This window comes from Melospiza melodia, chromosome 3 (genome assembly GCF_035770615.1).
Source record: "Melospiza melodia melodia isolate bMelMel2 chromosome 3, bMelMel2.pri, whole genome shotgun sequence".
Taxonomy (NCBI): Eukaryota; Metazoa; Chordata; class Aves; order Passeriformes; family Passerellidae; genus Melospiza; species Melospiza melodia.
The window spans coordinates 104,676,171-104,691,554 of NC_086196.1; the positions used below are offsets into that span (position 1 = coordinate 104,676,171).

Genomic DNA, 15,384 nt, shown 5'->3' on the forward strand with positions numbered 1-15,384 from the left:
AGCCAGTGTTCAAGAAAACTTGAAAGATTTAATTGCTAAGAGTATTGAAGGACATTTTCTTCACATGCTGTGGGACAAGGACTGGCCTCAGAGTCTGCACAGAGAGCACAGAATTGCTGGGGACCATCTGCTTATTTATTTATAAACTACACATAATGTTTTATTTATGTAGTTTCTCAGGACTTTGAGGATCATTTGGCTTTTTCCTAACCAGTCAGGGGCTGTGACAGTACAGTCCTCTGCACAGCAGGGGCTGTGACAGTACAGTCCTCTGCACAGCACCTTATTTCAAACTTCACTGCCACTTATTTTCAGAATTTTCTTTATGACACAGTGTCTTCCTGTAAGAGTTGGAGTAAAGGATTATGGCAACTTACCTTGGATTTAGGGAAGCACAAATCCCTTCCCCTCATCACCTTGAAGGGAGCCATCAGTAATCCTTTCTGGAATGGACTGATTTTTTTCTGTTTCAGACAGCATAATTTTACAGTGCTTCTTGCTTCCTGGCAGAAGATTCTGAGAGCAGCTCCATGCTGATAACAGTGAGACTGCTCCTCTGAGCGACAGCGCTGGAGCCACTTACAGCCAGAGCTTCCAGCAGAGATGTGCTGCTGGCTGGGGCTGGAATGGAAGGCAGAGCACAGCACACCAGTGCCAGATGGTGTCTGTGCCCTCTCCTGCACCCATCAGGCAGCTTCAGTGAGGCCCAGACCCTCCTTCCAGTTAACTGTGTGGAGCTGCAGAGCTGTGCAAGGTGCAGCCTGGCACCCCTGCAGCAAAAACAAGCTCCCACTGAATCATCTGTGCAAGACAGAACACACAGAAATGCTGTGACTCCAACAAGCTGCCCTAGCTCCCTGCCTTCCTCCCATATCTCCTCCTGGAGAACTCCAGCTACCCCTCAGATAAAGCCCTTCCACCCATTCCAGCTGGTCAGGCAGGGAAAAGAGCATTCCTGGTGATGAGTGTCTCCCCACAGAAACTCCACTGCTCTCCCAGGAGCACCAGGCAGTGACAGAAAGTGCTGGGCAAAGGCTTTGCTTGGAGCTGACAGTTCTGTGCAGAACAGCCAGGAGAGAGAAAACCTTCTGGATTACAGCTCACTGAACTCCCTGCACTTCATTTGTACAGGAGAACAGAAGTAAGAAATGTACATTCTGTAAAGACCCCATGAAAATTCTTTTTGCTCTTCTATTTAACAGGGTTTCATTTTATTAATATCAGCAGGAAACAGATATTAGACAAAGTAAAGTTCAATACGTCACTGAATATCTGCATCTCTAAATATAAAGCATTACTTTTTTTTTTACATTCAAAATTTACAGCTTCTATATTCAATTAAAATTCCCATGAGTTAGAATACAATATGCATTATTTTAAATACAGATCAGGAAAAATAACTACAGCAACATTTAAAAGAAGGTTACAGCAGCAGGATTCTGTCTAAAAATAGGATATTATGATTTAAAGTATCACTTCTTCAAGTAGGCAAGAGCAAGCAAATAATTTAGGAGTAAAATGACTGTTCAGGAACACAAACCCATCCAGTTAAGATAATGTTTACATATGCTGAGCAATTAAAATACATTCTGTGTTTAAAATATGGACAAAAAAATTAGCTGTTCTAAAAGGCTGATACACAAATGATGTCACACAAAGGCCCATTACAGTGCTGTACCTAAAATTATCCATAAGTCATCATAAGATCTCACAAAAAAATTATACTGGAAACTGTTCCAAAGCAAACAAAAAGAATCAGTGTCACAAACTAATCAAACAATGGCAACAGCTTGCTTGAAAACCCTGTATCTGTTCCATACCATTGGCAGGAATTACCTTGCTGTATTTATACAGACTTGATATTTATGATAAGGGAATTATGTATTCCACTTGGTTTATTTGCATTTTACAACTGTGATACTCATTGCCTGCAGCACCCCAAACAAAAAAATAGTCTCTGAAAATGAGGGTAAGCTCTCCAGGAGAGTGCAAAGTGCATTATTTTAAAGAGTGCATCTTGTAAGTAGCTTGTTCTACAAATGCAGAACAAAAAGTGCTTGTTACTGTACAGACTGCCATGCAGCATATTTGTGCTTTTTAAAGGCTTCTTATTAATTGCTGCTCTTCACTAGGAGAGGGGAAAATCCTTATATTTATCAGCCCTTTTGTATTATGGAGAGGAGGAGAGGAGGAGGGGGAAAGAGGAAGAGAGATCTGAACAGTAAAATGCAAAAATACTCCACAACTGTTTGGAAAAGAGTGTGTGTGGGGGGGGGGGTGTTGGCTTTTACTTTTCCTCCTTTCTTATTGCTAGCAGCTGGTATTGGAATTGACAAAGTGCCCAGGAACCAGGCTAATGTCACCCATCAACCACCTCCACTGTCAAAAGCAGGCAATGCACAAACATTTCCAGTTCATTACTACATGGAGAAAAACCCTCTGAATACTGCATGAACCACACAGGAGCTTTAGAGAACACTGCAGACACTCTGTTCTCCAACTGGAATGGTTTTCAAATGATGCAGCATCTTAAACCCAAGATGCTTTAATAACCTTCCAGGCAAGGGTCATTAAAGTAAGAGAAACTCAACAGTGGTTCTACTTCTTAACATGACTGAACACTTTTTTCTCTCTCTGTTTTATATATATATATATTTTTTTATATAAAATATATATATTATATACACACACATACATATACACGTCAAACGCAAAATGCAGGTTTAAAGATCCCAAAACAAGTTTGCATTCTAGGCAGGGGGGGGGTTCCTTTGTGCTTTGCAATCCTCCTGCCCCAGGCTGTGGGGCTCAGCAGATGTCGTCCACGAGCTGGGCGCCGTTGATGCCGCGGTAGGTGACCCTGCTGGGCCGCACCAGCACGCCGTGGTTCAGCCTGCAGCTGAAGTAGCGCCGCTGCCCCACCGAGCCGTCGTTCTTGCCCTTGGCGCTGCGCAGCTCCAGCCCCAGCCACACGCCCGGGGCGAAGTCCGTGGGGCCGATGTACCTGATGGTGCCCATCTCGTTGGAGCTGCTCAGCAGCACCTGGGAGCCCTCGTGCAGCTTCACGGGCCCCTCGCAGGCGGCGGCGCCGCTGCTGCTGCTGCTCCAGCTGCGCCGCAGCACGGAGCTCTTGGACCTGGCCAGAAAGGAAAGGCAACAAACAAGTCCTTTTTTTGTTATGAAACATCCAAGGGGACTCTAATTCAAAATCACACCCTCAAATCCCTTTCTAGAAAAACTGGGTTGGATCTCACGTAACTAACAAACCATGAAATAACAGTAACAGGCTGCTGCACTCGTATTGGAAAAGCAATTTCCTTCACCCAGTGCTAGGATCTACAGTATTTACAGCAGGTGATGGTATTGGTAAATTAAGCCATACAAAGCATTTTATTTGGGGCTTAAAACAGTTTAACTGAAACAACTTTTAACATACAACTGTCAGTCGGGATCACCAGAACAAAGTGAAGTAAGTCCTTTACCAAGAGCCTCTGAAGTTCACCCAGCTGTGTGAAAATACAAGAATTTGGAGAATATGACTGGAAAACAACTTTAATGCCAACCTGTATTCTAGGACTGTACTCCTGGATGCCCATGGAAAAACAGTGTACTACTGGTTCATTTTGAAAAAAAAAAAAAGAACATGTAAAGGTCTAGATATCCTATATGCATGAAGGGGTTTTTTTTGAGCAAAGCTAACAGCCACTTGAAACTCTTAACACTCACCTAACAAAGGCATTTCTTCTGTTTATCTCCTTTTGTGAAGAGGCAGAAGTGCTGCTTAGACTGCGTCTAAAACCTGAGTGGAAAGATTAACAAGCTGTGTAGGACTTCTTAAGGGAAAAAAAAAACCACCTTTATGAACACATATTCTTTGTGGGTTTTTTTATACTGCTTCCACTACATTTATACTGCTTCCACTGCACATTCTCCCCTCTAATTTGGAAATTAAATGATGAAATTTCTCACGAATATAGATGCCTATAATATGTTTGGCTTTTCAGAAGGAACAGAAATTAAATTAAACAAACCAAACAAGGGCAATTTGAAGGTCTTTTCACGAGAAGGTAAAGTAGAGGAAAAGAAAACCAACTACTTCAAGTACCTCACACAAGTTTTAGTAATTTCATAGGCACATCCTCCCCACTGATCCCTTCATCAATCTCAATTTATGTTAAGGAGCAGGTTCTATTTTCCTTTCCCTCTGATTAGAATGCAATATTAGCAGTAAGGGAAGACTGCCAGCCAGCAATGGTAACTGACAATTCTTTCTGCCAGTGCAGTGTTAAGATCAACACAGTACTGCACAGTTCCTTCTGCAGGCTACATTTTTGGGGAGGGAGCAGCCACACTACTGGCTGGCATCTGGGGTCCCTGAAAATCTCTTGTGCTTTTGGAGAAATTGGCTTTGTGCAGATGGTTCAGGCTGCAGAGCAGGGCCTGCCTCACCCAAATTCCAGTGTCTCCCACTCCTACCTGGAAAAGTGTGAGCTGCTTTACTCCACGAAGTCTCTGTGAGAGAATCCAGAGAACCAGTCAGTCTGAAAAGCAGTAACACAATAAAGAGGTCATTTCAACTCAACTCTGAACAAACCCACTGGCTTCTTGTCACATATTGATGAGGTTTTCATTCTCCATCTGCCCCCAAGAGACACCAGCATTCCTGCTGCACTCAGGCTGCTGTGCAAGAAGTGCCTGGAGAAAGTCAGAGTATTTGAGTTACTTGCCTCTCACTCACTGAGACAGCAGGCATGATTCTGAGGCAAGTTCCTGAGAGTTTGCCTGAGCTGGCTTATTCAGAGAAATAAAAGCAAGAACATGTCTGGCAGATTAACTACATACAAATACAGGAGGAAAGAGTACAGAACTCCTTGGATGCTCTTCCTGGATCCTAAGGAAGACACTACAAGCAAGTGGCGCAGGCTTTGGATCCTCTGTGCAGTTAGCTGGGATAAAAAGAGCCATTTTTAGTCATGGCCAAGGGCAACTTCCTTTTATAACTGAATTTAGCAGAACACATCAGGATTGGGTCATGAAACTAAGGTTTAATTCATGAAACTAAGGTTTAATGAACAGAGAGTATCAGAGGCCCTGGAATAAAAATACTTCAGGTAGTTTCAAGAGAAACAGGAGAGACGAATCTCTAGTTTTACACTCTGCTTTCAAAAAGCTGATCTAAAACCACCAGATTTTTAATGGAGGTTATAAACTTACATTTGCAGAAGAAAACATTTGTATCTTCTCTGTATGTGTTCAAAAATTTGTTCCAGGTTGGAAAATGCATTAAGAAATCATTTGGCAGCCCCAACATGACAAGAGCTGCAGTGCTCACCTCTGTACACGAGATGGGGGTGCAAATATGCCATATCTGGGGAGGCAGCTGAAGTACTGCACTCCTCCCACGGAGCCATCGTTCTTCCCATGGGGCTTGTCCAGTTCAATCCCACACCAGAACCCTACATTGCAAAACAGTAAAATCAGGGCATTTGGAACAAAACACGACAGGCTTTGCTTCATCTAGACCACTGCCACAGTTGGCATTCACACACATCAAGGATAACAATGATTTTTCTATGTCAGAAAATATCAAGATGCTAATAGTAAATAGGAATATTAAAAAATAGCTATCTATGCAATTATGCAAAAATTGTAACCGAATAGATCTAATTTTCTCAGCATTTTTATATGCTTTCAATAAAATTATTGACATTTTAATTAATACAAAAAAGTTAAAACATTTGAGGAATATATATATATACATACACATACTAAAGTAAAATAGAATGTTACTGGCCATAACTGGCTACTGGACAACAAGGAGACAGCAAAGAGCAGCACTGCTGTTTCACATTTCCCTCTTCATTCCTCTGACCACATGGTTTATGCCTCATCTGAGATCATCAACAGTAAAATTAAAGTTTTTATATTAATTCATTCTTTCCCTCTTTCTAGTAAGTTATAATTAATACAAATTGCAAGGTTGGTCATGCGATATCAAGAGAAGGGTGCAAAAATTGGAACTGGCCATCAATTAATCTCATACAGAACACTGAATAGGCAGCAAGATGTTAATGAGCTTGATCATTCATAACCTGTGATAAATGTGAGCTAATTACACAAAGGTGCTAAATTTCATACTCCATTAGTAGTCCTTATGCTATCCATCCCCACAAGATTCAGAATTTAATTCAAGTCACTTGGTGCTAAGGCACTGGATAAAACCGTAATTCTAATTATCAGCTCAAGAAACTCAAGAATGACAGCTTATGAATTAGAAGGGCTCAGTATATCAGTTCTCCCCTTCCCACTTTTAGAATTAAATAAAGATCTGCATTGCAGCAGGAGGAACAAACCTTGGATAAGTTCCAGAGCTTTGATACACATTAGAACTGAAATACTTAAACATGCATCTGCTACATTTTATATAAATTACTGGGTTAGCAAATGGTGATGATTTGTCATCTTTCCATCCTCACTTCTTACAATAGCGTGTTTTCCTCCAAAAAATTATGTTCCTGATTTAAAGCAGAGAGGGAGGAGACTTCATATTGTCAAACAGCTTTTTGATTTCACAGTTGTCAGTGTATGAGGGAAACAGCCCTGTTCTCCCTGATCACTTCCTCAGCAGCAACACAAAGAGTGGTGACACTGAAGTGTCCCTCAGGGCACTGCAGTACCTGAGCAAGGCTGCCCACAGTGAAACTGGGAACGGGGCAGGGATGAAACAACACAGAGCCTGTACCACGGCCTTGCATCCTGACGGGGTTTTTTAAATGCTGATGCCACCCAGTGTCACCACAGAGCATTGCCACCAATGACACAGCCCTCCCCAGAGCAGGGGCTCACACCAACACTTACCAGTGCTTCTGCATTGCAGTTGCACTAACATTATAGATAGGGCCATAGAGAAGATAAATTTGGTTACAATATCAGATTCAAAATTAATTTCCACAATGCAGAACAACTGGCTGCCTTTGACAGCACTTAGCTTCACTGTAAAGTGTTTTTTAGCAAGGGAAAGGGAGAAGCTGAAAGGGAGAAGGATGAGAAAATGGTGGTAGGGGTTGAGGCTTCTTGAGGCATTTGTAATTTTATTGATCTTACGACCTAAAGGTTTGTTAGTTAAAAGTTTAATGTTCACAATTACCCTCTTAAAGATGCCAATAAGAAATGAGACTGATACATGGCATAAGAGTGCCACTACTGCAAAGGTCAAGCTGTGTCAAAAAGCCTTAATACAAAAACTAAGGAGTAAATGAATGTGAGCTCAATAAACTATATACCCCTTTGGAGACTAAAATGAGGATTTTCAGAAAGCTTTGATAAGAAGTTGGACTCTATGATCCTTGTGGGTCCCTTCCAACCCAGAATATTCTGTGATTCTGTAATACCTACAACTTCACCATCAAAGTATCTCTCCTACAAAAGTCATGATAAAGGACAAGTAAAAGTAACATTTTAAACCATTACTTTTTCCTGACACTTGCTGCATTAACGTGAAAAATATTCAATGAAACTTAAGAGGGAGAGGAGGAGAGAGAGAGAAAAAAAGAAAGAACTTGGAAATAAACCAATTTAAATTTAGAATTCTTTTGGAAGGAGTGAGGGAAAAGATGGGTTTCCATCCATGTGTTCATATGTAAGCTATTCCATACTGATTTGGAAACATACACAGAGCACTGCACATACCTGGTGCGAATTTTGTTGTCCCACAAAACCTAACAGTGCCTGTTCTCTGTCCCACCACCAGTACTCTGTCTCCAACCTGGATTTCTCCATCAAGAGCATTCTTCCTTGTGGTTGGGGAACTATACAGCCCTGAACAAGACAAGAAGAAGATCTGAAATTAGTGAGATCAAATATTTAAGAAAGCTTACAACAGCAACCCAACTGATTAGTGAACAGAGTGTTTATCTCTAACACTATGTACTTTCCACACATGGCAACACAAATTTTGCTTAGACAAAAACTTGCTTTGTGCAGCACAAAAACTGAACTACAGCCTTTTCTCTGCTCTGAAAAGGGACAGTGCCAAACTGTAAAAACACTTTGCATCTTGAAGACATTACAGAAATCCTTCTAAAAGTTGCCAAACTTAGGTTTATTGTTAAACTACTTCACAAGTGTCTTTCTCGAGCTATCTCAGATTCTGAAACAACACAAGCAATTCTACATAAGTACTTAACAGAGCAGTGAACTCCCCCTGTGAAAATATATGTCAGTGCAACAGACCATACCAGCACTAGTCTTAGATGAGGCAGGAGACACTCTGGTCAGGGCCTTTTTACTGCTGCTCGTTGAGTTCCTCTTCTTGGAGTAATTCCTTTTGCCTTCCAAGGAGGCAGTAGAAGAGGAAGAGCTGCTGTACCCAGGAAAACCTACAGACATAAATGAGTTGTCCTTCAGGGATTGTAATTTGGAAAAGGACAGATTAGGCAGAAGGGAAAGCTTTTGTAACATGGAAGTTATCTGCTCTCCACGGACCAGAGAATACAAAGTCAAGAGCCAAAGTTAGAACTTGTTATGCAGTGCTTGCACAAACACATGTCAGGAATGACATGGGTGCACATGACCCTGCCTTGGGAATGTGGTGATAGCTGATGTTAGAAGAGGTCTCCAAAAGCCCATCTTTATTATTCTATGAAAGTTCATCTAAACAGTCCCAAGCATATTTATTAAAATACATGAGCTTTAGAAATAAGAGATCGTACCACCAGCCTTTCAGCACCCAGCCTACTAAAGATTTGATGAGAAGTGGAAGGAAGGTGATATTATGTGAGTGAATTATTGCCTGGATTAAAGCCTACTATATTCCATTACATACTGTATTAATATTAAAATCTGTACTATAAAACAAGAATGGGAAATAAATCACTTTTATTTCCATTTGCAAATCCTAAAGTCTAAACTGTCCAATAAGACTTATGTTCATCTTTCCTGCTTCCTTTTCAAGGCTCTTCCTCTTATTCCCTTTCTTAACCCCTTCTGCCCAAAATGAGGCAGGGTACAGCAAGACACATCTATGCCTCAGCTTATCAATGTGAAAAATTATGATAATATTGCTTATCAAAATTTCCAGACTTTTGAGAAGCTTCAACCATTAGTTTTGGCAAACAGCTTGATATCAACACAGGGTTCATTTGTTCAATGCAATTTATTTAATTCTCCAATTTTGCAAAACAGTAAGGAAGAACTGAGGAAAGGCAAAAGCAGTGGGTCCAAACAAAACTGAGGACAGAAATTTGAAGACTGAGATACTCACTGCAGTTAGGCTACAATAAAGAAAATGCAAATTACTGACTAAATAGTGACTAAACAGGCAAACTTCAGCTCCATGTCCAATATACATGCACATTTGCAGACACACACTACATGTATTATTTAAAAGATTCAGTGGAGGTCAGACCACCATTTTTACAGGGATGCAACAAGAACTGCTCCAACTAAACCTGTCATCAGGATACTTCATTCTGTGGGAAATCACAGCGTGGGAGAAGGAAGAGCAGAAAGGACTTCAGCAGGCCATATAATTGATTCCTTTTCCTTGAGGTGAAACAATTATTTGTTACAACGCTCCTGACAGGTGAGTATTTGGCCTGTTCTTGAAAACTTCCCATCAGGGAAATCTCAAGACTTCCTCAGTAGTGTATCTCACCACATAATTATCCCTAGTGTTGCAGGGTTTTGCCCTCCCAATATAAAACCTCAATCACCAGCAGTTTAAATCAAAGTTTTTTACTTCCACTATACATGCAGAGTGGGTTATACCAACGCTTGTATTCCAAAGCTTCCACTTTTATGCCTCTCATCTTCTGTCTTTTTAATCACACAATCACAAATTTCAAGTCTTTACTCCTAACTCATGTTTTCTAAATCCAGTTGTTGTCTTTTCTGAATTCACAACTGTTCACTCACAGAAGCTATAAAAAGATGCTTCCTTCACAGGCCTGCTGGAGCAAGTCCAAAGGAGGCCATGAAGATGTTTAGAGGGATGGAGCACCTCTTCTATGTGGAAAGGCTGAGAGAGCTGAGTTGGCAGCCCCAGAGAAATCTCACTGTGGCCTTTCAGTGCCTGAGGGGGGCCTCCAAGACAGATGGACAGACTGTTCATGGGTGGAAGCAGTGACAGGACAAGGGGTAGAGGCTTCAGACTGACAGAATCGAGGCTTACATCAGATATTAGGAGGAAATTCTTTCCTGTGAGGGTGGGAGACACTGGAACAGGCTATCCAGACAAGCTGGGTGATGGTATTTAATGACCCTTGATGATCTTTAAGGTCCCTTCCAAGTCAAACTATTCTGTGATTCTGTGCCTTAAAGAAGGAATATTCAAATTCACACTTCAAATTATTCCAAAGAAACACTGCTTTTACCAACTTACAGTATGATTTTATAGAAAAAACCTTGAAGGGTTTTGTTTGCTCAAGACAGCTGAAAATGAGGTCCCTTTGTGTTTCAAGTTCAGCAAAATGCTGCTGTGGTAGAAGTTATCCAATTGTGAAACTAGACAATTGCAGAGAATGATTCACATGCAAAAGACACTCTTTAAAAGCTATTTTCACTTTTCACATTTGAAGCCTGTTCTTGTGATTCTGCCATGACACAACACCAAGACTATTAAGCAATGTCAGATGGTAACACTTTATTACAGAAGCATGGACAGATAGAGAAGAGGAAAAAAAGACAACAGAATATTAAAATCTAGGCAGCAACAACATATGGTAAAGGTCCCCCTCAAAAACCTCAGCTGGTAATTCTGCAGATCCTCTGCAAGATCATTTACTAAGAGTCAGCTTTAAGGGCTTTCCTATGTTCCTGCCCAAGTGTTCAGACAGAGCTGGTTACCAAACTAACACAGAACACCAGCCAAGCATCCACACAAATTACTTTGCTCCTAGAAAACCAAATACCTACAGCCTGCTTGAGACTTGAATTAAATAAGAATGCAGCTTTTTCCTACAGTGGAGATACAGGGCTTTTACAGAGGTGGGGCAGCAATAAAACTGCTTCTACCATACAAAGAATTTTTTACAGGGCTTTTACAGAGGTAGGGCAGCAATAATACTGCTTCTACCATACAAAGAATTTTTCTTAAGATGTTAAAAAAAATTTTAAATGATTTCATTACCATCTTTTGCAGGTACAGTTTTTCCCCTGTTAGCAGTCAGAAAGTTGTTTTCAGAAGCACTGTCTCTTTTGGCAATATTTAGGCCTATAAAAAGAATATATACAATTAAATATACACATCCTAACAAGTAACAATAATTCTACAGAAAGTCACATACAAAAACAATTTTTGTAGATTACGCAGATTTGCAGATTACTGGATGCATGAAAAAATTGATAAAACTGTACAATTCCTTAGACACCTGATAAATGGGTAAAATGAGAACTGCAAAATTGTTTTGATGGATAAGCACAGATATTAAATCCCTTAACACATTAAACCAGTCCAAACTATCTTGCCAAACAATAAACAAATGGTTTATAAAATACTGATTTTATATTGAAGGAATTTTATTTAAATCTTTCAAACATTCCTATTTATAACATTCACTTTAATAGACTTAAGGTCTACTATTCACCAGTATAAATTTCATAATTTCTGCTTTAAAGATTACACATCAAGGTTTTGAGTGAGATTTGAGATCCAATCTTCATTCAGACTACAAATAATGATGTAAGCATGCCAGTATGATTTTGAAGAGCCTAACTCTCAGAGCAGCAATGTTGTGATATGTGTAGGAACTCATATTCTCACCTAAGTTATAATATGCAAACAGTTATTTTACATTTCTGACAGTTTCCAACACTAACTCAATGAAGAACAAGCTTATCTATGATTTATCCCCTCCCTGTCATGAAAGAAAAATCACATCTGTTTTATTTAACTACATCTCTCAGCTTAATTCAGCCACGGGGACTGAACTAGTTTGTGAATATAGAGTATTTCCCAAATTTTTATGGCCATTAAGGCATCAGATCAAAAAACTAGTTGTTTGTGACTGATAACACATTTCTTAAATTTATCTTAGTAATCCTTTTCCTAGAAACTTGAAAAAGATCTTTTCTCATCAATCTGATGGATTATTCAAACCCAGTAGAACCAAATAAAATTTCAAAACCCCTACACAGTATTATATTTTACTTTGTAGCTTATAACCTTATCTACAAAAAGCATATTAATTTTTCTTGAATCATTAAAAACCAATGTAATCCAGGGAGGAAGTTTAAAGGAAAGAGATGTGACCTGGTGATGCACATGAACACTGCAAACCCAAGTTCTGCCTCTGCAGCTTTGTCCTTGCCCCAGTGCTGCCAGCCACTCAGCCAGGCATGTTAACTGCCAAGGAATTCTGTGCAAGGACTCCCTGCACACAGCAGCTTCCAGACACTCCATCCAGTGGATGTAAGCTCTCCTGGGGAGATGCTTAACTCACTCTGATTTCTACCCTAAAGCAAGGTATCAAATGTTTAAATTTCACAAAGACACAACTGCACCTCTGGGACAGAAAAGGTGGGTTATGACTGAACTAGGTCAGTGACAAAGGAAAAGTCCCTCCCATTATAGTTTAATGGGTTACAAACAGTTCACAGCAAAGTGAATCAAACACTGGAAAATATTTAACAGAAGAAGGCAGCTTGGATCTGCTCCTGAGCAATACTCCTAACAAACTGCTTATGCCAAGAAGCTTTTTATGCAAGATGCCCATTTATAAATAGCTTGTATCTTGTGCTAATTGTAAATACAGACACGTACTCCCTCCTCAATCTATGCAGAGAAAAGTTACATAAGTCATCTAAAAAGCTGTCAAAATGCATCCTTTCCTGGCACCAGCCTGCTGCATTGCTTCTATACCCTGCATATTTCAGGTGAAGTGTGCAGTGTTTTAGGGTGCTTGGGTAAATTCAATGGGAATGTGTGCTATCTTCCATCCCTTAAGCTGTGCTGCCTTGGTGTGAGTCACCTGAACAGGTCTCAAAGGCAGAAGAAATGCCAATGAAATATTTACTGACATGATTACATAGGCAGCCAAACACGGGGGGCCAGATTATGCATGGCCAGCACTGCACACAGCAGGGAAGAGCCTGTTCTCCAAACAGCTTGCAACCTGAACAGTCAGAAAACATGGATCACTCACTCCACAGGGAGGGAACTTACACAGAAGGATTAAGTAATTTGAGCAAATTACTAAGAAAGTAAACCAGAGCCAGAGACTGAGCCCACAACTCCAATCAGCAGACTGAGGCCTTATTACAAGGACAACCTCTCTCTTCTAATTTGGCACTGGTTTTACTCAGATAATTTAATTAGCAGATAAAACATAATGAGTTAAATAGTTTCTGTACAGAAAGAAAATAAATCTCTTCAATTTCTAGGCATAAAGGTGTATAGATTACTTACTAGATTTTCATTCCTTGCAAATTCTCCAGGAATATCTTAGTAAATAGAACCTCATTAGGTGAGACACTTAACTGTTATCACAGCCAATTAGAAATTACTTTAATGGCTCAAGAATAAATGCTGTGGTGAGAGGTTCTCTATATAGAGCATGTAAAGAGTAGAAACTGTCACAGTATATCAGATCACTGTAATCACAGCTCCACACAATGTCCTTCCAGCATCACTCCACAGGCCAGTGAACTTCCAACCAGGACAAAATGGAGTTAATGAATACCTTATCACCTCATCCCAGGCTATGAACTAACTCCAAACAAGAATTTTAAATACAAAGATTTACTAATTCTTGAAGATCAGTATCTCTCCATCCTGTGTCAACATGCAAGAAAACACTCACCAGAATTCACTTTGGAAGTTATGTGTGTCACATCCACTTTCTTGGACTTGACCAAAGGTGAAGAGCGTGCGGAAGAGCTTCGTACGGAGCTTCTCTTGTGATCAGAAGCCTTGCTTATTTTGGAAAGGGGTGCAAAGATACCTGGAGAGAAAATTGTATGTGCCAACAAAGAACCATGGATAATGGTAAAGTAATGAAAATTTGCAGCTAGTCTCTCTCACATCAATTAATTCAGTGTTTTTTATAGCCATCATCATAACTTGCTATGCTGACAAAGCACTTGCAGGGTAGGAAGGACCAGCTCAAGAGAACAGTGAAATCAAAATCCTTATCAAGCAACTTGAACAGAGTAGTTGGAAACACTCAGACTATCAATTAGAATCTCCTTTTTATCCTAACAGTAACATTCAGTCTCCACTGCTACAAAACACATCTTTGTATGCCCTGTGTGACCACAGCATCTCAATAAAAATACCTCAAGCTCAAGGTCAGAAAACAGCTACAAGCAGGAATGTCTGACCAAGGAAGACAAAGCAGGTAAAGAAACATGGCCATTATTGTTACAGTACAAACAAGCCCTTTCAACAAAATCAATGAAAAACCAGGAAATCTCAGAGTTTCAAGGAAAAAACCAGAAATTTTGACTGGTTGGTTATTTCAGTCATTTTGCAAATAAATAGCTGCAGCCAAAACTTTAGGACCAGCTAAAGAACCAATAAATCAAACAAAGCACTATAAAGAAAAGCAACAGAATCTGCTACCTGTTTTTATCCTCCCAAACAGCTCATACCTCCCAGTACTCTTTAAATTTGGAGGTTTAAAAATTGAAGAAAAAAAAATAAAACAAAGGCTATACCGCGTTTTGGTGCACACTTGAAGTACTGGACTCTTCCAACACTTCCATTGTTCTTCCCTTCTGGTTCATCCAGCTCTACACCAGCCCACTGGCCACTGGCAAATTCTGTTGTGCCACAAAATCTTAAAGTACCAACCTAAGAGAAAAAGCATCAACACAGAATGGGTTAAACAAGTATTGTTCATGAGAAAATACTATTGGTTATGAAAGAGACAGCAAGTCATCTCCAAAGATGCAAACAGTTATTTTACATTTCTGACAGTTTCCAACCCTAACTCAATGAAGAAGACAAGTCACCACAAAAATGCAAACATCATTTCCCTCACTTATTCACATTCCTACTTTTCAACACCACTCAATACATTTTCCAAAAGGTCTTATTCCTTCTGTGTGCATTTTGCATTAAACATTATGGACAGATGCCACAACAGACAAGAATTAGACAGGAAGAACCACTGTAAACACAGCTCTAGGTTAGCAAGCACATGCCCAGTGAGAGGTTTCACTTGCACTGTTTATCCAAGAATAATTCCAGAATCAGGGCTTGGTATCTTCCTGAACTGGAGGTTCCATAGAAATATTAGACAAATCTGTGTGTGCATAAATACACACAAGCATATATATTTATATATATATATATATAGCAATGGTTCAGCAGTAAACTTCAGAGCATAATTTTTGTTTTGGAAAACATTCATAAGTCTTCTATTCCCTCTTTATGATTAAAAA

At 39.9% G+C, this 15,384-nt stretch overlaps 1 protein-coding gene across 5 annotated transcripts in view; it reads right to left on the reverse strand.

The window, feature by feature from the left end:
• Positions 1–1,189: 1,189 nt before the first annotated feature.
• The window catches only part of CLIP4 (CAP-Gly domain containing linker protein family member 4), a 32,539-nt gene continuing 18,344 nt past the window's right edge, over positions 1,190–15,384 (reverse strand). For 3 of the 5 annotated variants that reach the window (XM_063152448.1, XM_063152449.1, XM_063152450.1), the window contains 9 exons: positions 14,656–14,791; positions 13,800–13,940; positions 11,129–11,212; positions 8,238–8,378; positions 7,690–7,818; positions 5,333–5,456; positions 4,477–4,541; positions 3,727–3,799; positions 1,190–3,136 (listed from right to left, as the gene is read on the reverse strand). In XM_063152448.1, coding sequence (XP_063008518.1) covers positions 2,809–3,136; positions 3,727–3,799; positions 4,477–4,541; positions 5,333–5,456; positions 7,690–7,818; positions 8,238–8,378; positions 11,129–11,212; positions 13,800–13,940; positions 14,656–14,791 — 1,221 coding nt within the window. In that variant the 3' untranslated portion in view covers positions 1,190–2,808. Of the gene's footprint in view, positions 3,137–3,722; positions 3,800–4,476; positions 4,542–5,332; positions 5,457–7,689; positions 7,819–8,237; positions 8,379–11,128; positions 11,213–13,799; positions 13,941–14,655; positions 14,792–15,384 lie in introns of those variants that run through there. The other 2 variants (XM_063152451.1, XM_063152452.1) reach the window with 2 other exon arrangements.